Source organism: Mytilus edulis, chromosome 13 (genome assembly GCF_963676685.1).
Source record: "Mytilus edulis chromosome 13, xbMytEdul2.2, whole genome shotgun sequence".
Classification (NCBI taxonomy): domain Eukaryota; kingdom Metazoa; phylum Mollusca; class Bivalvia; order Mytilida; family Mytilidae; genus Mytilus; species Mytilus edulis.
The window spans coordinates 34,543,205-34,568,053 of record NC_092356.1 but is presented as its reverse complement, the minus strand read 5'-3'; the positions used below and the strand labels follow the sequence as shown (position 1 = coordinate 34,568,053).

At 30.6% G+C, this 24,849-nt stretch overlaps 1 protein-coding gene across 5 annotated transcripts in view; it reads left to right on the top strand.

Moving 5' to 3' along the window:
• Positions 1-24,849, top strand: part of LOC139501405 (uncharacterized) — a 41,137-nt gene that overhangs the window by 3,095 nt on the left and 13,193 nt on the right. For 3 of the 5 annotated variants that reach the window (XR_011658551.1, XM_071290456.1, XM_071290455.1), the window contains exons 2-16: positions 345-494; positions 1,460-1,604; positions 3,916-4,019; positions 4,741-4,971; positions 6,139-6,364; positions 7,363-7,425; positions 8,294-8,409; positions 10,227-10,368; positions 11,018-11,067; positions 11,698-11,764; positions 15,848-15,945; positions 17,698-17,955; positions 19,813-20,038; positions 20,621-20,713; positions 22,117-22,232. Coding sequence is in view for 4 of the 5 variants with exons in the window: in XM_071290456.1 (XP_071146557.1) it covers positions 360-494; positions 1,460-1,604; positions 3,916-4,019; positions 4,741-4,971; positions 6,139-6,364; positions 7,363-7,425; positions 8,294-8,409; positions 10,227-10,368; positions 11,018-11,067; positions 11,698-11,764; positions 15,848-15,945; positions 17,698-17,955; positions 19,813-20,038; positions 20,621-20,713; positions 22,117-22,232 (2,070 nt within the window). In the remaining variant the exon portion in view is untranslated. The remainder of the gene's footprint in view (positions 1-344; positions 495-1,459; positions 1,605-3,915; positions 4,020-4,740; positions 4,972-6,138; positions 6,365-7,362; positions 7,426-8,293; positions 8,410-10,226; positions 10,369-11,017; positions 11,068-11,697; positions 11,765-15,847; positions 15,946-17,697; positions 17,956-19,812; positions 20,039-20,620; positions 20,714-22,116; positions 22,233-24,849) is intronic. The other 2 variants (XM_071290458.1, XM_071290457.1) reach the window with 1 other exon arrangement.

The window sequence follows — 24,849 nt, the reverse complement described above, 5'->3', positions numbered from 1 at the left end:
GGGTATGACTTATCCCGCACTAGAAAAAAATGTATCGACGTTGGTAATTCCGTCTGGTGAAACAAAGCAGGATTAAAAACCCTTTTATAAAGAAAAGAAAGGTCAGATTTATGAATATTTTTCATATCCATATCTGATCAACATAACATTAAAGTTGTCCAATTACGATATTTTAAAACATTGGTGATATGCACTTAAGCTTAACAGAAAATATGACGACGACAAAATGCAGTACATATGCCAATGAATATCGAACGACTAAACTTTGATGTCCCTGTTTCCTGCAAAATAATTGTCAAAGAACAATCTTGTATAGCCAATCTTTTGCATGCTTCCTTTTACAGAATAACTTTAAAAGGATGGAAAAGAAATACAAAAAAATTCTTCAGACCAGTTTTGACTTCATTGTGAGAAATCTGAATAACGTGGACTGGATATGTGATCATCTATTTGCTGACGAGATTCTTACATCAGGGATGATAGATGCAATCAAGGTCAATAAGAACATATTTGTTTAGCTTTTAACAAAAAGTATCAGTCTAAATCATACATAATCATATTTAAATTTAAGAAATAATTGCTTCATGTCATAATATAGGGTAGTTTTAACATTTTTACCATGGGTAGGCAATACATTTGTCGATACTTTAAACTGAGCAGTAGCGAGGAATTAAAAAATTGAAAACAACACATTTAATAAGTTCTTGCGTCCGAAGCGCTTTTTTGGATTTACCTTCATTAGGAACGCTGAAAGCCAAACATTTGAAATCCGAAGGTGTGTAAGTACCGAAACCGTTGAAGAGCTTTATGTCAAAAATACCTAAAATGAATAGCCAAATTCATCTATAGCCAACTTTGCCTGAGGAAGTTGAAACCTTAGTTTCTTATTAATTTCAAAATTTAGAAACGGACAATTTTAGAAAAATTTGTTAAATCATGTCAGTACTCTGGTACTGACCACTGAGCTGATGATACCCTCGGGGACTGATAGTCCACCAGCAGAGGTATCGACCCAGTGATGTTAAAAATTAAAAACAACACGTTTAATAATTTCTTGAGTCCGGATTTACCTTTATCAGGAACGCTCATAGCCAAACATTTGAAATAACAACATATAATAAAATTTAATGTAAGCTGCTAAAAATACATATATTTTTTAAATGAAAATAACGAAAATGCAAACAGTTAGTTTGTGGGCATGTGTCAAAAATATTTTTGTGCTAATTTGAACACATATTTGTTTACAACGCGTGATATACGGACGTCATATTAGAATCAGGCACCAGAGCTGGGATTGACTAAATGCAGGATGTTTTTACTAAATTTCATATTCAAGTGTTGATTCATAGTAAGTAAGTCCTAGGTCTAACCTGTTATCCCCAGCATCATATATGCTATTTAAATGCAATGTGAAAGGGACTTAAAGATCTTAACAACTTTTTTTGATATTACATTCAAGGATAAACAGCCAAAGCCTAAAGGACAGATTAGAGAACTTTTATTTACCTTACCATACGGAGGACAGAAAGCTTATGACAGTTTTATGAATGCGCTTGATGGAACATATAACACATATGTTGCTGACTACTTGCGAGAGAAAACTGGTAAAAGTATTAACTAAAGACTGCAATATAAAAAAACAATAACACAAATTAACCTTGAACATTGTCAGTACTTTCCAGTGTGTTTGTAATTAAAATCTTTAAAAAATGCATTTTATAATTTTGAATAATAACTGAGCAATATGTAACAGTATATCTTGTAACACCAAGGAGACCAAACGACCTTTTTCAGAAAGGTTGGCAATCCTTTTCAATCAATTCAGCCGTAAACTAAAATTCGAAAGCACCTCGATAAAAAAAAGTGATTCAAACAAAAATTTTCATTAGAGGGAGATATTATGTTTCGGTGATGGAAGTGTTCAACGACCTTGACTGGATATACATCCCTCGCACAGCCGTTTTGTTCATTTATAGTCTTTTAAAAAAAAAACAATTTCTTTTTGTTGGTATAGATTTATTTTAATCATTACAAAACAAATAAATGAAATTATATATATTCATAATTTTTTTGTATAAACCAATAAAGAATACTAAGATCTAGTACATCTGTAAATTTTGGAGCAATTTAATGCTCAATAAAATAACTAGACGTAAAGATTGAATTATGACCAGTTCAAGGTAGACAATCAACATTGACATTTTGGAATTGAACATAGTACAAAGAAATGCAAATCTTGCATACAAATGATAATTCAAAAGAATTATTAAACAGTCACGAATTCGTACGCCACCTTCAATGACGATTCTAAATTATCATAATGACAAACAGCTGTAATCCTATAGAATAGTGACAGCTAATGAATGCTAACCAACAGTGAAATACATTTGTTTGAAATTTTAAAAACCTACTCGGAACAATGCACAAACTACTTGTTTTCCATAGCTCAAAATTAACATGTTTACACATTGTTTAAATATGGTGGTTAAACATTATAAAGCCTATAACAGTATAATTCCAATATGAACTCGTATGCTTGCATCAACTTACCCAAATATATATGTATTAAAAGCCAAATCATTTTGAATTTGTTTACATTAAAATCCATCTTGGAAATTTTAAAATTATCACAAATCCCGGTTAAGTTTTGACTAAATACCAACATCCAATTATGTTCAGGTAAATATGCTTAACTAAAGATTACCTATTAGTAATAGGCTGCTGACTTTGGACATGCGCATATATATATATATATATATATAAATGACGATTATTATTGAAAATCTGAAAACATTTGTCGATAAAGGACTTTTAGCTTATGATTTATAAAAAATAGTTGGAGATCAGGATCAGTGGAATAACTATCAATGATCTTTTACTTATAATATATAAATAAAAGCAACAGTAGTATACCGAGAATAAAAATAAGAGAAAACAAACGACACAACGGAAACACAACGTTAAAATGTAACACACACAGAAACGAACTATAATATAACAATGGCCATATTCCTGACTTGGTACAGGACATTTTTAAAGGAAAAAATGGTGGGTTGAGCCTGGTGTTGTGGCATGCTAAACCTCCTCTTTTATGGCCATGTGAAATATAACATTAAAATGACAACACAACATTACAGGACTACAATATAAATAAATAGGAGAACATAATTGACAAAGAAACACACGAATAATAGCTAACAAACGGCAACAAGTTTTAAATTTTAATACGCCAGATGTATATTTTGTCCACACAAGACTTACTAGTGACGCCCAGAAACAAAAGTTTGAAAGCCGAAACAAGTACAAAGTTGAACAGCATCGAGGACCAAAAATTCAAAAAAGTTGTGTCAAAAACGGCCAGGGTTTTCTTTTAGGTACCAGAGCATCCCTATTATTTAGAATAATTTATACTATTGCAAACAGTTGATTTTATAAAATGACTATACAAAAGATATATGATAAAACTGAAGTATTAACTAATTACAGGAAACAACTGAAATACATTACATAACCCGACAAAATGCAACACATCCGAATAAGTTTAAACCTCAACGCCAAGTGACGGCATATTTGAAATTGTAAAAAATGACAAAAAATGACGTTACATTTGAATTTGTAAAACAGATCATCAAAAAATTAAAAATGACGTCACATTAGAATGAATAAGATAGAATAAGGATTGATTTAAGATTATATTTGAACTAAATCCTGATATTACATTTAATAACAATGCACATTTCAATACTTATTAATAGCAAACTAAGGTAGCAATTAACTATATTTATATAGCTATGTCCGGTTTGTTTTGAATCTTTGAAACTTTGGTATACAAATAGTTACTACCAGTATGATTATTTTGTATTTGCAACATTTGAAAAGGGTGTATACATGTATATTGTTATTTTGTACTTGTAGAATGGCCAAATCTAGAAAAAAGAATGCAAATTGTAAAGAAATCTGAAATTGTATGTTGCACTGAGGAGCAATTAACCGACATTTATAAAAGCAGACTTGGAAAGGTAGTTTAAAGATACAAAGTTTGATAATAGAGAAAACAAAAGGGCGGTTAAAACCCTATTTGGCACAATTTTTTGGAATTTCGGGTCCTCAATGCTTTACAACTTTGTACTTGTTTGGCTTAATAACTATTTGGATCTGAACGTCACTGATGAGTCTCATGTAGACAAAACGCGCGTCTGGTGTATTAAAATATAAATAAAGGCAACAGTATTAAATTATAAGTCTGGTAACTTTGATAACGATTTACACCACTGGGTCGATGCCACTGATGGTGGACGTATCGTCTCCAAGGGTATCACCAGCCCAGTAGTCAGCACTTCCGTGTTGACATGAATGTTAATTACATATTTATAAATTACCTGTTTGCAAAAGTATGAATTTTTCGAAATACTAAGGATTTTCTTATCTCAGTAAAAGGTTACCTTGGTCGTATTTCCCACAACTTTTAAGTCTGGTACCTTTGATGACTAATTGTATTTTGTGTATCAGCATATTCTTAGTTTATGGTACCGTTTTGATTTTTTTTAAATGTTTGCATACGACACGCCAGTAAAGTTAAACTGATTTTGAGATAAATCATCATTTTTTTTACCATAACACATAGTAGTCATTAAAGTATTGTCTTGGGATTAATTCGTATTTCTAAATTTTAATGCATAACAATAATGATCGTGGTTGTGATTACGTTTTATTTCAAAAGCCTTCTCTTTTATATTGTAGGTTAACCATATGACAGGAAAAAAGAAAGGAAAATTGTTAATCATGTCAAACGTTCAAGGACCTGATCAAAGCACAGCAGCATCATCAGAAAATTTCCCTAGCTACAAAACAGATTTTATAAACCAGTGTCGCAGTCGTATGGATTTTGATTTAACGTCTCTTTTACAACTTTTCAAGGGGATAAAGTATGAAACAAGAGGAAGCGATATCAAAAGGCACATTTCAGGGGAGGTAATTATTGAAGTTTAACATTGGTTAAGTAGATAAAGGCAGATGTGGTGTGAGTGCCAATGAGACAACTCTCCATCCAAATAACAATTTAAAAAAGTAAACCATTATAGGTTAAAGTACGGCCTTCAACACGGAGCCTTAGCTCACACCGAACAACAAGCTATAAAGGGCCCCAAAATTACTAGTATAAAACCATTCAAAGGTTTGCTTCTAAAACTTTTTTTAAAGAATATGAATATTTTTTATCAAATAATAGTGATATCTATTTTCAAGTGTATTGTGTGGGAAAACAATAGCATGCTAATATATTGGATACATTGATTATATTCTGTAGATAATTTTTATTCTTATTTTTTAATTATAATTCTTGATTACAGGCCTTGACCAAAGGAAAAATATTCTCAAGGACTATAATTAAAGCATCACTATATACAGCTGATATGATGTATTAATTAATAACATATATTCCCATAGACACATACTAACAATTTAAGTGGAATAAATTACTGTTAACAGTTGTACGTTATGGTAATATCACAAATTGGTCTTAATTAACTATCATTTCAACTAAGTGACAGTGATATTAAAATGTCTTGATACCGATAACGCTGCCTTAGTCCACAGAAACAAACAAATGTATGTCAAATTTAAAAATACAATTAGCCTTGAATAAAAATTCAAACATCTATGATAAGGGATAAAGACTGCTTTGTAATACATGTATGTCGACCTACGGTCATCGTATAGTGAAGATTTGATTTTATTTGATTTTTGGTGTTTTAATGCTATTTGTAAGCACTGCATTAAGGCTATTTATTGACGGCCAGTTTTTATTAGTGGAGGAAGGCAGAGTGCCCGGAAAAACCACCGACCTTCGATAGGAAAACTGACAATCCTAGTCAATTAAGATTGGAGTCGGGTGCACCCGCAAGAGCGGGATTCATGGCTTATGATCACAGTAGTAACTACTTATACCATAGTGAAGAGAAGCGGAAATAGATAGTCGGCATTTTATGTGTTTAACAGTAAATGAGAAGTAGCTCGATATTTATTTATATATTTTAGATAATTCTTGTTGATATATTACATGTCCTTGTTGTCTTTATTTCCTAGGTTGGGGTGTTTTATACTTTGTTATATTTACCTTATTTATATTTTTTCTTAAAGGATATGAGAGAATTCCTTGCTGAACAATTAGATAAAGACGATAATGCAACATTTGATAGCTTAGTTGTAGTAATTTTCTCTGGTGGATATAGGTATACACCTGGCCAAATATATGACAAAGATGGCATCGAGGTCGAACGAGAAGAACTATTCGAAATGATTCGACGGTCCACAGCTTTTAAAGATAAACCAAAAATTGTCATTATACACACATGCAATTTTGAAGGTACACAATTTTACATCTTTGTTTGATATGGGTTGTTTTGGTAATGTGCAATTACGATACATCTTGTTTATTTATATTTAGACCTAAAGCATCACTGAAAAAACGTGTCTACATATGCATCTACTGCAACACCATTAAAATAAACTCATCATAGATACCAGGATTAAAATTTTATATTTATGCCAGACGCGCTTTTCGTCTACAAAAGGAATTCATTGAACATTCGCTAAGTATAGATAAGCATTTTATTTACACTCTCGCCATTTGGTGTCTTGTGATGGCTGTCCGTTCAGAAATAAAACCACAGACTACTTTTTTATTGAAACTTCAATTGTTTCGGATCAAATTTACAAAGTTTGTATCAATCAATTTAGAACGGTTCCAGTCGTACATAACCAAACATGCAAGACCAAAAACAATTACATTATGATTTAATGTTAAAGAAGCAGCATTAGTTGACTAGAATTCGTATGGAAATTGAAAATAGTTGTGAAACAAACTTCATTAACAGATTAACAATTTAAGTGTTTTGGTCTAATCTGTTTAAAAAAACCTTCAAGCTTTGAAAAAAATTGATATCAATTTGTTACATTCTTATTGCTTATGAAGGACATATCATACTGAGCTGCGTATAATGTAAAATGACTGGATAAACTATGAATGCCTTTGACGGTTAAAAAACCAAACAATTTTCAACAATTTCTTTTTTTACCACGAAAATACGTATTCATACCAAAAACAAGTAATTTGCCTATATATGGTAAACTACAGGCAAACAATTTGTATATGTTATTTATTCTTATACACACAAATTTTATCAAAATTGGTGATTATTCAAGGAAAATACATAGTGACTTCTCCGTTCCTTTAAACATAACCGTAATAAAGAGATTGTGGTGAGACTCTAATAAATTATTTGTTTGTTTGTTTGTTGTTGTATATTATGTGATATTTTGAAAGATGCAAACCTTTAAAAATTTATTTTCTTTTTCATGAAGAACTTGAAAAGACAGAGTCAAATGAAGACGATTTTTTTGTGGTGTCATCACAACCTAGCACAAGTATGGTTATTTTATAGCCTCTTGATTCTCTCAATATAGTTAAATGAACGATATGTGCTGGAACTGTTTGTCTGACTTAATTATAACCAGTGATTTTTTTACTGTTAACCTGTTAACGTTCTAAAGCGGGTTTACCATAACAATTGCCAGTATATAATTGTACATATTTCAATACGCTTGTAATAAAAATAAGTATTCCTGCTTCATATTGTTTCAATATTGGCTTCTTAATGTATCTTGCTGTTATGAGGGTATGTTTTATATACCATATAAGTTCATTCATCATCTCCGTGTATACACTTTGAAAGCGCTTGTATAATTAACATATTGAGAAACACTGATAATGCTTGTTTCCTTTCTAAAAGCAAACTTTATAAATACCATGCTTTTGAGTATTATGCCAGATCATGCGTGTCATTTCTACAAAATACTTTTAAAACTATTGATGAAAGATTACCATAGACAATTCACAAACTCCTGTAAAATTTCAGTTAATATATAGGAATTTAACGTACAAACAAAATATATGTGGAAGATATTATCAGAAGATGGTGCATATATGTGGTAAAAAGTAACTGTATTTGAAACACAGTATTTACATCAAGTATATTAAAACCTATAGCCACGTTCGCTTTGACTTCGGATTGATGTTTTAGTTATTTGAAATAAGTTAGTTATATTAGTTCATTATATGCATTTAAATATCAACACATGTTGGAAGTATCCAATATGATATTTACCGGTGTATTTAGATCTTTCTCAAAAGTTTTGTTTAATGTATTAAGTATTAAGTAACTTATCATTACAGTCTGAATAACTATCAATGGTTAACTCTATTTGGATACATGTTCTATGGGTTTTGTTTCAGAAAACGGACCTTGGGTCATTGGAGAAGAAATGAATGGTTCATACTTCATACAGGCGTTGATACACGTCTTTAAGAATATGGCACATGAAAAGTCATTTATGGAAATGATGGAAGAGGTATTTTAATTCATAAATTATGTTTTATCTGCTATTTATGATTTAGAAAAGGGGTTTGTGTTACATGTGTCGGAGCATTACCCATCAATTGACATTAGTGCACCTTATCTTGGTTAAACTAACTATCACTTTATAATAAGAAAATACTGTCACATAGTTTCCATTGAGTCTTTTATCTTCGTGGGAGGTGAATATCAAATTCATTCTAATATTGCAATTGATTATTTTTTACGAATGTAAATAGATAGACCATTTTCGAGTTCATCCTTCTCCGGACAAAATATCGCCATTTGTGCGAGCCTTTATGACGTCATTTACCAGAAAGAGGGGATCGCCTGTATTAACATTAACCAAGCGTCTAAGTGATCGTCATTGTGCAGGATAAACTGGAAATAATGTTTGTTTTGTAAGTAGTAAATCATAATTCCCTAATGACAGTAGTGCTGATTGTCAATATTGAGATTTACGTTTGCCGAATAATTCGTGCAACATAGCACTTTAGTTTTTCAACCACTCGCTAACATTGGAACGGAGGTGACGATGGCCTTTAACATGTTAAACGCACGAATGATGTTCACTGAAACCAGAGTTTTTCACGGAAAAGGCAGTATCCGTCAATGAAAGATCATACAGTAGTGTTAAACTCATGTTCTCAAAAAATATTTAGAAACTATGTAGTAAACAGATTTGCGCCTCCATTTTAGAGAGGAAAAAAAGAAGTTTTTATTGGTATAGATGTTGATTGTAATATCAGTAAATTGAGCCTTGCTACATATTAATATTATACATGCACATTCACGGTTCTATAAGAAACTATTAATACCAATAGTTTGGCATTGTACAATGTCATGTTTTTCTCTGACTGCTGATGACATTTTTATACCTAATCTATTGGGTGCTGGATATGTACTGATTGCTATGTTAGTCTTCTATACATGCTATTTTTTATTTGTTGCTATAAGCTTTGAGTTAACTGTCATTAACTGCGAACACTCTCGGATATGTACTTTTTGTCTTTTTTTGTGTTGTGGGGATGTATCAATTCCCTGCCACGTTCGGTCTGTGTTTTTGTTAGATGTTTTTCTTGTTAACATCGATCTAATGAGTTGAGTCCTTTTAACCTGATTTGAATAGTTTGGTCTAATGTACCGTAACGCCACTGTTTCAGGTTATGAAATGGTATTGTGCCAGCAAATGATGTTAACCCCTGCACATTCTGTATATACCTGTCCCACGTCAAGAAAGTCAAGAAGCAAATGGCAAATGCAAATACCAAAACATATCAAACGAATTAACAAAAACTGTCATAATCCTGACTAGGTACCTGTTTATATAGTTTTGTATACGATCTGAGATGATTTTGAGTGAAAAACAATCCATTTCAATGTTTCATTATAGATTTAAGTTTGGTATTTGTGTCATTGGTGTTTAATTGGCGTATATCGTACAATACCACTGCTCATAATTTTACATCGTTTAAGGTAACAATATATACATAATCAGTGTAAATGGTATCAGTGATTCATACAAACTGAATACTATTTATATTGCAATATATGTTAACTTTCCTCCTGTGTTCAGTGTACGTAAGACGTGAGAGGCCGTGTAAAAGAGATAGTAGGAAGAGTTCAATGGCATACTGTTTTTGTATGTTTTTCTCATCTCTGTTGACAACACCTTTTTATTGACGTATTGAAAGTATCTCATAATTCCAGGTACGAGGTGGAAAAAAATATATCAAACGAAATGAGCAACTTTCGTTTTATTTGTCTGCACATCAGTTAACTAAAAGGCATTTGTATTTTGTTTTCTCTAAGGCAAATAAGTGTCTAACTAGTGCTATGGTACCTGGTAAAGGACAGCAGTCTGTGGCAGAAGTATTGATTCTAGAACATAGTGACGACAAAGACTTATTCTTCTTTCCAGGATTGATTGATATTCCTGAAGTGCAATTGCCAGGTATTAGAACTCTCATTTTCAAATTTTTGTTAATTTCCGAATGATATTCTCGATTCAATCTTTTTATTTTGTATATATTTTTTTTGATCATGTTCATTCTAATAAGATAATTGATTACTCTCAATAGAATTATCTTTGTACTGCACACTTAATTTTAAAACAAAACACTTGAAGTTTATAAATAGGTGTTCACTTATCTTAAAATGAAATAAAGGCACAGATACCAACATACCGGTATTTTCGGTAAAAAAAATTATATCCCTACAGAAACGATAAAACGAAATACAATCATTAAAACAAATAAACAAAAAATTAAACAATGAGCAGCAATATCCATACAAACAAGCAGCTGAAAACCAGAGTTGTTCTTGTGTTCTTGTCAGATATCATGTTGATCTACTGACTGTCATTTCTCTTATTTTTAGGTTGTACCAACTTTATAGAAGTGATTACGTTTTATGAAATATCTTAGCTTTAGACAACACAAAATCTGTATTCAACAATCGGTACATTCAACATGTCGAAAACTTTTCTTGCATCTAAAAGTGTTAGAGGGAATGAAAAGAAATTGTATCCTCACAAATATGGCGTAATTACCACATATATATGTTTTATACCGATTGAGCTAAGATGTATTCTACATTTACAGTTTTTGGTTGGCCAGATGGTGCTGAATTGGATTGCATCAACAGACCAAACGTGAGACAGACATTTATTTCAGATTTCATATGTTTTAACTTACCTTACCGAATCCGTCAATATAAACTATTAATTTCTTTTAAATTCCATTATCCTATCCATGGATTTATGATTACCGGAAAAAGGCAACGTTGAACTTACTCTTATTAACTCATCGTGTCTTGTATCTCCCCAATCACCCAAAATCACCACTGTTCTTGAATACAAAATATAATGTTTCTATCATTGATATTATTGAAATGATCCATGAGTTTGAGATAGCATGAGCTTTGACTGTTTTCCATATTATAATTGTTTAGTTGATCTAATTCTTCTGATATCTTGTAAAAATTATACCACGTTCCATATAAGAACTCTGATATTGATTTAATTGAAACTAATCAATACAGAGATAAGGTATATACCCCGTATTCCTTGATTTCTCATTTCAAAAACTCGTCAGTGAAGTTTACATCGAAACGATTCAAATATTTACAAATAATTTAACAGACAGACATAAGATAGAAATCTCCCATCATTGTGAACTCCGAGTTACTGAAAGCTAGTTCAAAGCACATTTAACAAGTATTCAAAATAAAGCATGCTTTCTGAACCTTTTTGTTTTAAAATAATGCACCTTTTTCTATTCAGGTCAGCATGGCAAAAGAGACATACGAAACGGAGAAATACAGACAGATGGCAATAGAAAACATCAATGGTAACTGTTCAATATTAATTCCCATTGCATTTCAAACACGCTCATGCACAAACATTCTTCCCTTGCCGGGATTTGAACTCATGCTACTGATATATCGTGGCACCTAATCACCTTCCATTCTCAACCTGGGATTAAATGATGAATTACATTTTAATTTTAACGTAACATCTTAAAAACTTAAAATGATAATATTAGTCTCCCTTGTATTTTTTAAAGGTCATACTATTGTTAACGTCAATCATCAATTGTTTTATATTACACTTATGTATACAAGTCACATAACAAGCTGAAGATTTGTGATAGCAGTGAAATTACTAGTAAAAGTGATGAATTGAAACCGTTATTATATTTTATTAATTTTCTATTATGTTACCAGCATACGGATTCTACTTAACTTTTTATTTTTTAATAGAATTAGTTATTCTTAGTATCGTTCCACATTTCTAAAGACTTTTTATTTTTATTTCAAAAATGTAGCGTTATTGATATATTTTAATTTTTCTTTTAATGTTTTGAATGTGAAACAAATAAATAATTCAATAACGATTGAATAGTTCTAAAATGTTAAAATTTTAAAATTTTAAATACTCATATCGTCTATATAACTATATGTATTTATATTAAAACGTCTGAATAATAGGCAACGATAATTTTAACGAGGCGATGGATCATATGAATATGACACAGCCTTGTCTTCTGTCTATGATTGACATTTGGTCTATCAGAATTATAAATTACACAACTTACTTTTGTACACGCATTGTTTTTTGTTTTTTTTTAATTTTTGTTTTACGTTTACGATTTTTATGATATAGAGTACTTCGTGAATATACCATTGTACATCAAACTGGTGGAGGATACCTGTTATCCAAAATGTTTATTTAAAATGCAACCATTTACCTTTACTTTTCTATTAATTTTGGTATAAATGTACAATTTTAGAATAATATGTGTTATACCAAAATTTGTGGCTGCATTTACATGTCTGACCAATAAATGAAAATACACCCTATAACTTAATCCTATAACGAATGAGTGCGTTTTATAGCACTTTTTAAGATTGTTAAACAAATTTACTGTCTACCTATAGTACCTCTAGATCTTTTAATTATGTTCAAACAGAAAAGAAAGCATAGAACGTATCCCTTCATGCCGCAAAAAAATGCTTGTATTGCTATTCTGCATGAAATTTTGCTGAAAAATCCTGTGCATAATGTTAAGCTTTTATCAGTTTAAACCGGAAGTATTCAAAATAATCTGATATGCTCGTAATTGCATTTTTACGATGTTCCCAAAAGAAATAATAACAAGTTTTAGACGAGAATTTCAGTTTGAACTAATCTGTTACTTATTAGGTTAACACGACAACATAAAGAAAATAAAAAAAAAATGCGTAACGATAGTTTGCTTTGTTAAAAAACAAAAAACTTACCACAAAAAAAATGTGGTTTACTTGTTGACCGGTATACGTAACTGAACGTCTAACCCGTCATTTACGTGAGAACGATTGTCGAATGTATACCTGTATCAGATAAATAATATATAAAACCATGTTATCTGTTTAAAAACGATTTTTGTGTGCCAAATGAGTAGGATAGAAATGTTTTTCTGTGGAATCCTAGTCGCAAGTTTAAATATTATTTGTTTTTTTATCTTTTTTTAGCAACACTTACTTAAATCTTGAAAAAAAAATAATCTCTACATTCAGTCACATCGTAGACTGTATGAATATAGATCTTAAGGAGTAACTATTATTGACTTACATAATGCATCAACAGTTGTTTGGCTCATTTCAACAGAATTATATATCTTTATAAGTCATGATTAGGGGCAATAAAAAAGAAGTTACTTTTCTAATATTGTCTATAGAGTTATGTTCAAAATAAGTCTATTTTTTTATCTTTAAAAATAGTTCGTCAATTACATTTGTAAACATTATTTACACAGGTGTCCATTTATACATATTTTTTTTACTTGGATATAAAATTATCATAGACAATTTTTTTTCTCATTAAGAACTAAAGCTAATCCCTCTTAAACGCTTAGTGCCTTTTTTTGACAATTTTACCTATTATGTCTGTTTTATTTACGCATCGATGTCAATATACTGGAATTAGATGCGACTATCATACAAATGAGATATTTAACAATTTAAAACCAGGTTCAACCCACCATTTTCTACGTAAGAAAATGCCTGTACCAAGTCAGGAATATGACAGTTGTTGTCCATACGTTTGATGTGTTTTATCTTTTGACTTTGTCTTTTGATTAGGGACTTTACGTTTTGAATTTTCCTCGGAGTTCAGTTCTGTTGTGATATTAATATTTTTCTGACAAACGAAAACTATATATTGATGTTTCTTTGCTAAAAAAGGGGTTTTCGGACTGTTTAAATACTATTTTCCTTTAGAAACTATATTCTTATAGGCATATATGAATTAATGGAATCATGTGAATACATTGAGACTTAAAGTTTTAAAGTTATTTATAATTTGAATGTCATACCATTCACATTCAATTTGTATAATGTTGTGGTATGAATACCCCTAATAACAATACTAATTAATAAGGTTAAACAATTTTAACGAAAACATTTCATTAAAAACACATATAATATACAGCAACAAACGACACTCACTGCATTACATGTTACGTTCCTTATATAATTATAATTATTAGTTTTTCAAAGCTATATGAAGTAACTTCGAGAAGTTATATAATGGTCACCTTGCTCTGTAATCTCCTCTATATTTTACTAAATTCAGCATTCTATGGAATATAAAATGAAGGATTTTATACAAAAAATATTCAAATATATTCATATATATGTAGTAAATGCTTCTATTGAAATGTAAGATAACTCTCTTCAGTATTTCTTCGAAAAGATAGGTTATTCAAAAAAATTACTCGTCTAAGTAGATCCTATGACTGTCTGACTATTTTAGTTGCTTCTGACGAATAATTATTCAATATGTTGTTCTCGTAAACATATTAATGCAACAATTATATTATTTTTTTCATAACCTATAATAATGTAATTTACGCTTGCAGCGGTGTCGTATGGAAATCTGTATTGACTTCATATTGATATGCAATTTTGAATTTTAAATCTTTCACTTGTCGTTCCTTCTTTACCATAGCAATGTCTGTTCTGTAAATTGATTCACACATGCTATTTCTTCCCTAAGATTGATCTTAAGATTACATACTCAAATAAGTCACTTTCATTTGTAAGTAAGATATAGCTATGATTTTTTCAAAATACAACACTCAGAAATATTTTGTTATCAAATTTTTAATAATCTACAGATCATAGTTTCTTGATTTTTATATACCAAATTAAGTACAATATAAGTGAGGTAGGCAATGTTTCTGTTATATTCTGGTCTGCCTCCAAGCCTTTTATAATATTTGTTTTTCCATTCATTTCAAAGAATGACAGGGTATACATACATAGACATAAGTTTACGCTTGCTATTGTTTATATTTACCCGTTCCGAGGAAAGATTACACAAAGACAGTTTTACACCTGATCGCCCATATGTATGTATGTCTGTCTGATCATCCATCCATTTAAATATTCGTGGCGATTTTATTTAGAAACGAGATTTCAGACATCAAGAATTTTTTTATCATGCTATATGTGAACATTTTGAGTGTGGGATGCGTTTTCAAGTTCAAGATACTTATATACCCCCATAAATAATGTTCATGTATGAAATTCCCTACACGTGACTTTGGAACTTAAAATATGAATTTCTTGCAATTTCCTAAAAAGCTTCATGTGAACATGATTTATCCTGTTATGCATTTTCAGATTGATTTGCATCGCTCATCAACTTCCTGTTTACTGTGTACTGATTTCCTCCTACAAATAATGACCATGTATGTTTTGTTTTCCCTCTTTCTCTGATTTACTTACCAGAATGCCCTACAATTTGGTACATTGTAGCAACATTTGTGTGAGCATAATATACTGTGTGATTGACAATAGATTCCACTGCCTTATGACATGTTTATTCAAATGGTTTGAAAAAAAATATTCTATTTGTAACAAATTTGTGTTCTCTCTTTTACTTGTAGATTGGCCGGATTTAACAACAAGATTAAAAATTGTTAAGAAAAGTGACATCAAAATGTGTTCTAAAGAATCCTTTGCAAAGATCTGTGAAAGCAGACAGGTAATTGAGAATGTTAGATAAGCTGGAAAATTATTTGTTATTAAGCAACAGCATGCAAAAAGAAGCCAAGATTATACATGTAAAATTCAGTGACAATATTAGTATATGTAAAAAATATATATTTTTTTAAAGATCGCAATTCAAGGAGATTTTTATGAAGTTGATGTTGCCTCTTTGTTCACACATTTCAACGAAGCTCACGTACCTGTTTTGTATATGTTCATTTTGACCAGCCGAAATAGGATGTTTGACATATTTTTCTACGGAATTTGACCTTACAAAATTCCGGACACTAGTTATCTGAAGCATTATTGTTGGGAGAACGCCTTATTTAATACCATATATTAGAAACCAGCATTCAAAAGTATTTCACTATGAATTTTTTTAACATTGCTCTTCTGAGACATATTTTAGTGTGACATCACTCTGTGAATAATACGAAAACATCCAGTGAAATACTAACAACCAGCTAAAGACCATGGAAGCTAGATCATTTAATTTCTATCAAGAATATTGATGAGTTCCCACTTGAATTATCCAAACACTTTTGATTAAGTTCCATAGTTATATCATCATGAACTAGAATTTAAATAAAAAATAGACACATCTTCCTCCGCCTTATTTTTAGATGTTTTTAATTATATTCCATAGTTATATCATCATGAACTAGAATTCAAATAAAAAATAGACACAGCTTCCTCCGCCTTAGATGTTTTTAATTATATTTACTACAGCGGTCATCGTAGTGTTAGTAGCGTCTATGGCAAACATGAACATTTCAATTTAGATATTTTAGCAGCATTATATATACCAATTTCATCCGCGAATGGAGTAAACATTTCTTATCTCATACGATATTCTAGAGCTTGCAGCCATAGAACAGCCTTTTGAAAAGTACCAAGATATATTCAACTTCGTATTTTATTTGGCCTTTTTAACTTTTTTTGGATTGATGAGTCTTTAATAGACGTAACACGCGTCTGACGTAAACACAAAATGTAATCCTTGTATCTATGATGAGTTTATTTATAGATACATACATGTATTCACAAAATCACAAACAGTACAGGATGGTTTAAAGCGATAAATTCTAGATGCTGCCGTTGTGTATCATTTGTTTCCAGTTTTTGCCTTCATTTTACCAACTGTGGATTTACTTATTATTTGTAGGTACCAACACTTGTGGATTAAGGAAAATAACATGTCTTTAGGGAATTTGTCATTTGTTGACCATTTAATTTCGTCGTTCAAATTCTCCCACAAAATCCACGAAAATTGATATCCAACGAATAAAAATGAAACCACAGTAAAATGTTCCTTTTAGTCTTCTGATTCTTAAAGTTGCTCTGCATTTGTACATTAGATTTTTTAAAGTGTTGTTTTCATTTTGTAAACCGGATATTTTTTTAATTAATTTGTCCTTTACCAGAAATTTCTATTAGAGTTTGGTATTATTTTTGATGCTGGTTGTAGGATTTTAAAATAATTTTAAATGATATTTTGTAAACATCTGTAATGTAAATTCATGTAAAAGTCTCTTTTAATATATTCTCTTTGGAATAATTTTAGACTTAGTTTTATAAGCTTTTTAGAATATCAAATTTTTATACAAAAATATATGTGAAATGATTATCAACATTATACACTTATTATGAAAATGTCCTCATATGCAAATGATTTCCTTTATATATGGCTAACATTATTATCGCAAGATTTTTATATGTCAATATCTGTTATTTGTGTTCTTTGAAGGTTTACGATATGACTGGCAAAAAGAAAGGAAAATTTCTAAGTATATCGAATTTTCAATGTATCCAACAACGCACAGATGAAACATCAACAGATACCACACAGTTGCCAGAAAAATATAATACCATGTCTGAGGCAGCACATTATGCTAGCCAGTGTGAAAGTGTTTTAGACTTTGATAAAACCTCTATATTACAACTTTTTAAGCATATGCAGTATGAATCAAAAGGAGCTGATGTTATCAGAGATACTTCGAGAGATGTATGTTAATGTAACATTAAAGTATACAAAAAAGAGAAGGTATTGATAGGGCAATGTTTTGTACCTTTGAACTCGAAAATCAAAAGTACTTAAATAACATTCATCATCTTTGCATTAAGGTTTCAAATGTTGTACTATTATGTAAAACAGTCTTCGCTATGATCTTTTTAATTACTGTTTAAAGATTGGTTTTGATGTTCAGGGGACATCGCAAGTGACCTTCGATAAATAATGTCAAGATTATATTTAATTTATCATTAAAAATTCACTACACGGTTTTGGTAAAAAAAACCAAAACGCAGTTTGGCAGTTGTACCGAACACAGAACAGAATCTCACATCTCACTGCTAGTTCAAAATGACGTCAGGTACAGTTTTATGCAAAGTTCTTTGATAGATGTCAATTTGATATATATGTACATGTATATGATAATTATATGTGCATATATGTTGGAAAAGGATATATCAAAATACATTAGGTTCGATGAAATTATAGGTAACCAAATGAAATTCCATACAGGTTTGCATTGTATAAATGAACACAGATAGATAGTTCACTAGTTAACAAGAAGAAGTTATTTTACACTTTAACCCTTCGGTAGCTGGAATCATTGATTAGATTGTAATGTTGTCTCTAGTTTTAACTGTCGTACACAATTCATTCCGTCCATTTCCGATTGCACGTTACACCATAGCACCAAATGACATACACAATTAACACTATACACTTTTTATTGGAAGTTTACACCATCCAAGGGGTGTAATTGTCAAGGTTCTTTTTACATTAATGGAATTAAAGGAAATGAAAGGTTAATGCTGTAAAAGTTTATACTTCCCTTGCATGTGGAAAGATATACGACGCCAATTGATTTTTGTGTTAATATAGTCGGGGAAGTCCTGTTAAATACTTGATAAAAGTTCGAAGTTTCTTACTCATGTAACTTGACATAAATTATTTTTAATTTTGTTTTTGGAATGGCGTCTCGATATTTACTGTAACACATTTATACAGATAAAGATTAGCCATAATTATACGTTTATTCACGCCTTTAAGCAAAATAGTATTTAAAACTCTTGAGATAATATTGTTTTAATGTTCAGTATAGGATCAATTAGCTGTGCTAGATTTTACTGATGAATAAGTTCCTTTATAAAATTTCGGTTCAGAAGGTTATTTCATTTGTTAATTTAATTGAGTGAAATTACAGTTGCTTTGACATGTGTACTTTTTGCTTAGCATCACTGTGCGGAGCTATTAGTTTGAATCGAAATACACGCCATCTATAATCAATGTGCCGGAAAATTAACTAAGTGTTTTTTCAGTTCCGACCAACTTTCATTAAATTATTGGACTTTCCCAATTGATCTTCCTCTAAGTTCAGTATTTTTGTGATTTTACTTTTTATGTTCGTTTTATTATGCATATATCTCACAGATACATTCAATATTGAAATATCAATTATTAATACGTGTGTATTTGCTTTGTTTCTCTGCATCTTGCACTATCTGCTTTGCTAAACAATGTTTCTATACAATGTTTAAAAACACGCATCATCTGTATTTTATAACTTCTGACAATCTAGGTACACCCCCATAGAGGTACACCTCAAGAGTCGTGTCAGTTTTCAATTGTTTTAATTTACAAGTAATTTAATATTTTTAAAAGCATGGGTGTATAACGCACACTCTTAAAGTATATCCATTTATTTTAAATGAATATGTAAAAATACCACATTTACAATACTATTTCAACAACATGCACACATATTACCTTAAGTTAGAATAGAGCGAAGCAGTCCATAGCTTTTTAGAAAGCTCAAACTTGTAATACAATTGTATCTGTCTGTTTTACTTACAGGATATGATGCAGTTCCTAGAGCAACATTTAAGCAAGGACGATAATGCAATTTTTGATAGTCTAGTTATAGTTATCTTCGGTGGTGGATATGACTATAAACCAGGACATGTATATGACAAAGATGGCATCGAAATAAACACAGAAGTACTCTTTGAAATGATCAGACAATCTCCGGCTTTTAAGAACAAGCCAAAAATTGTCATTATAAGTACATATGACTTAACAGGTATATACATTTAATTTTGATACAACAAAGTGAAATCATTATTCTACTTGAATATTTTTCTACTCATATTTATAAAATGTATTGTTAGTACATTATGTATTGTTTATGCTTCTACAATTCTTTATAAATAAATGTAGATAACTACATGCAAAGAGTCCACATAAATTCCCTTTTAAACTGTTTATCTTCAATGTGAACTGATTTGTGGTATCAGAAAAACTCCAATGCTCAACCAAGTAACCTCAGATTCTACATAGAAGAATTTTTGAACTTACATATGTTTTGTTTTTATTTACTTTATGTATCTTTCATGATTGTGCAGGTATATGTTTATGAGTCTTACCAGCAAAGAAATTAAATTTATCATGAAAAGTGTTCAACAAGGTTGTATAAATTATTTGGATAAAATGCGTTTCTCAATTTATGCAATGAAGTAACTTTTTTTAAGACCTACGCATAAATTACACTAAGTAAAGTATTTATTTCTCAATATATGCATGGGTGAAAAATGTACTTTTGCTATACCACAGAATAAAGAGAATAATTTTGTAGTTAAACATCACTCTCGGTGTTTAATTTTAGAAGAAACGCACGTATTTGATGAACTGGCTGCTGTACAGATTCCTAAGATAAACACAGATGATTTATTTGTTGTAACAGCGAAACCAAAGACAAGTATGATACATTTTTAGTTTTACAATATAAACAAAATATTTATGAATGTTTTATACTTAAAAATATAACCAGGTACAAATGTACAATAGTAACAAAGAAAATCAATAATCATTCATTCCATTTAATGTTTTTAGTTATGATAACGATATCAAAATGTGTGCGGATTAATATTTAGCTGATAATATAATAATTATTTAATGTTATATCAGGTAGTATGTCGAAGATGACTTCAACTTCAAGTGGAACTTTATAGCAAAAAGCTTCCTCGTAAGCTGCAACCCTTTATCTGTGAAATGTTTACAGAAAATGCAATCTCTGCCTCACAGAAATGGAAACTTCATAATTGTGAAACTAAAATTAACACTTTTGTCATAAAGTCGTGTTCAATTGTAAATTCAAGATTTCAAGCAGACTTAAGTGCATATGTTGTATTATTATTGCAAGTTCGATCAGATAAAGCCTTTCAACACGAACACCAAACTATGGATTACTTAATGAGAGGACAAAATCTATATAATGTAAAGTTGAGGTATAGTACTAGCCAATCCATATGAATGTCTATCGTTTCTTGTAAAACACGTTGTCCTCCGTAAGAAATAAGAAATAACCTGCATCATGTTCCTTAATTCTTCTGATCTTCCCTTTAACACCTTTTAACCTCTGAGGGTAAAACTTTATCGTAATTACAGTACCGTTAAAAGTGATAAAGAATATATCGGGTAAAACTGTTCAAACTGTCAACCAGCCTCTGGACCATTTTGACCATGTTTATTAGTTTTTTTTTTTACTCTGTGCCTGTCAATGCTTAAATAGCGATGTTGTAACTAGATGGCTAGTTAGCATTTTTGACTATAAAATTTAAAGGAAAGAATTTCTACAAACAGCATTTTTGTAATTTAAAGTTGATTGTCCATATGATGTTTACCAAAAAAAAACTAAAGAAGGTATGGTCGTTGTAGCATTTTCCCGATAATTAAAGTTTATTGTATATATCAAATAAAGCTATAATGTTTTAAAGCGTTATCATTACTTTAATCTATTAAATGACTGAATAGCTCGTTTTGATGTTTGATGTGGAAATACCGTATAGCGGGGTTTTTTCGCGGAGTGTAAATTTTCGCTTATTTTCGCGGATAGAACAAAATCGCGAAGACAAATTCCGCCAAATTAAAAGTGTACATTCAAAGGTATTGATTAAAGTTTTGAATCCGCCAAAATAATAACCCCCAAAATATTTCGTTTACCTTATTCAATGAAAATCGCGTAATTTTACACCCTCGAAAAAAACCCCGCTATACCGTAGTTTAAAAGTTAAAAACAAATAATACCAAAATTGTACATGTAACATATTTTTTTTGTATAGAACTATTCAAAATGTATTTGAAACATAATTATCATTTTAGAAAATGGGCCATGGATTATTGGAGATGAAATGAATGGATCATATTTTATACAGGCTGTTGTACATGTGTTCAAGAAAATGGCACATAAAAAATCATTTAAGGAAATGATGATAGAGGTATTTTAAATCAACACATGTATAAGTTTATTTAACTGTTTACTATTTCAAACGCTGTTCATGTGTTCTTTGAAAAATGTCAATTAAGGTCTTTTACAATGAAGGTTTATAATAGACTTCTTTTTTGCTAATATTGAACAATTGGCTGGCATTTCTAAAAGATAATGTACGATTTTCTTAACGAGTGCAGATAATGACATATTTGACACGAACTTAGTTATATGCATGTCTATCCAATTCAAAGTAGAAATTAAAACAGATATACCCAAAAGATTAAACCGCTAAATCATTTCAAACAGGAAAATCTTAACTTGGATGACTATTACCACAGATTAAAAACTTGATATTCAGAATTATGCTAAGGGCTTATTGCTATCAAAGCTCTTAGTATTTTCAAGTTAGCCATGCATTTAAAAATTATAATTGATGATTCAATCAACTAGTTTTCTTAAAACAAACGAGGCAGACGATTCTGATGGAACAATCACACATCATAAGTCAAACCACCATCAACTCCATGTCAAAAACTAGGGGAAAAAACAAACAACAATTGATAAAACATTATAAAGGAACCTCCTAAGAACTCAGACACACGAATACCACCAAATATGGATGAAGATATCAAATGCTCCTGAAGGGTAAGAAGATTGCACTCAATTTGTTGCAATCGTCATTAGACTAATGTTTATAATAAATTCGTTATGTCTCATTCTATGATGTCGTGGAAAATTGGACGACACTCTATTCTAAATGACATTATTTAATCTAAAAAAAATATTTAAAAATCATGATAAGTGAAAGGGAACAGAAATTAAAATTATGGTTTTCATTTTAAAGAGAGACATCTTATAATACGTTAACTGAGGTCTCAACTTTGAGAATGCATTTGTATTCACAGCTTAATAAAACAAAATCAATTGAATATTTTTAATTGATGGTTTTAATCCACCAAATATTGTAATAGCATAACTTAACATAAACATCGGACACAAAGTAATGAAAGTAATACTATATAAAAATCCCCAGAAAGATTTTTTATTGAATATCCAAGAATGACTATTTAAAACATTCAAAACAGTACAAACATGTACATTGTTTATCAATATCCATGCACAAAATAAAGCTTGTTATGAACAAAAGAGATGAAATTTGAAAATACAACCGCCAATTTTTGATATACATAAACTCTTCATAGATACGAGGATGAACTTGTGTATTAACACCAGACGCGCGTTTCGTCTATAAAAAACTCATCAGTGACGCTCGAATCCCAAAAAGTCAAAAAGACCAATTAAAGTACGAAGTTGAAGAGCATTGAGCACCAAAGTTTCTAAAAGTTTTGCCAAATACAGTTGAGGTAATCTATAAAATTTTGATTCAGAAGGATATCTTACCTGCACCTACGCTTTTTTGTAGATCCATACGAAAAATAATGTTAATAATTTCAAAGGAAACAAATATGACGGCAATAAAACAACTCAAAATACATTTTCAATAAAACATTGCTAAAAAGTTCTCAATTGAACAAACTAGTGACAAATTTACTCTAGTTGATACAGCCATATAGATATCAAGCATAAATTTGGGAAATTTACAAGATGCTGTCATTATCTCAAGTTGTTTTTCCCATTACAGTTCAAATACATTTTATAATTGAAACGGGGAATGTGTGAAGGAGACAACAAACGGATCAAATAGCACAAAACAGCTTAAGTCGTCAATGGGTCTTCAACATAGTGAGAAAATCGCAAGCTCGGAGGCGGGCTACAGCTTTCCCCTTTAAAACAATCTGTACTAGCGAAAATGGACGTGACACTAAACTCCGAAACACATCAATGTACCAAAATTAACAAGAGCATTAAATGTTTATGTCGAATTCTATCACCTTGTGCTAAGATGTGTTTCACTTCATGCTTAGATGTATAAGTTAAGATATTGTCCATCATTGACTGTATCGAGACTTCTGCTTTCTATTTTTTCGAAACTTGATTAGTTTAGTGGTTCTTTTGTTTTTCTTCATTAATCAATAATTTGATACAGAGTACAGTAAAGTCAGTCTGTCTATGTGTGTGTGGTTTTTCAATGCCTTTAAATATACAATACATATTGTTAACGCAGGAAAAACGGCACGGAATGGGAAAGTTATAATCTTATGTCAGGTGACATTAAGTTAATTGTATGCAATTCATGTGTTATCAACAGTTATTTGTGGACAATCAGTCCCCGATGGTATCATCAGCTCAGTAGTCAGTACTAATGTACTGACATGATTTAACAAACTTTACTAAAATTGTATGTTTATAAATTATTAAGAAACTAAGGTTTCAACTCCCTCAGGCAAAGTTGGCTTTAGGTGGATTTGGCTATTTATTTTAGGTATTTTTTTACATATAGCTCTTCAACGGTTTCGGAACTTATACATCTTCGGATTTCAAATGTTTGGCTTTGAGCGTTCCTAATGAAGGTAAATCCAGAAAAGCGCTTCGGACGCAAGAAAGTATTAAACGTGTTGTTTTCAATATTTTACACCACTGGGTCGATACCTCTCCTGGGGACTATCTATTTAGATATTTGTAATATAAAGAGAGACAGAGAAGAAAAATGTGAAGGAACGAAT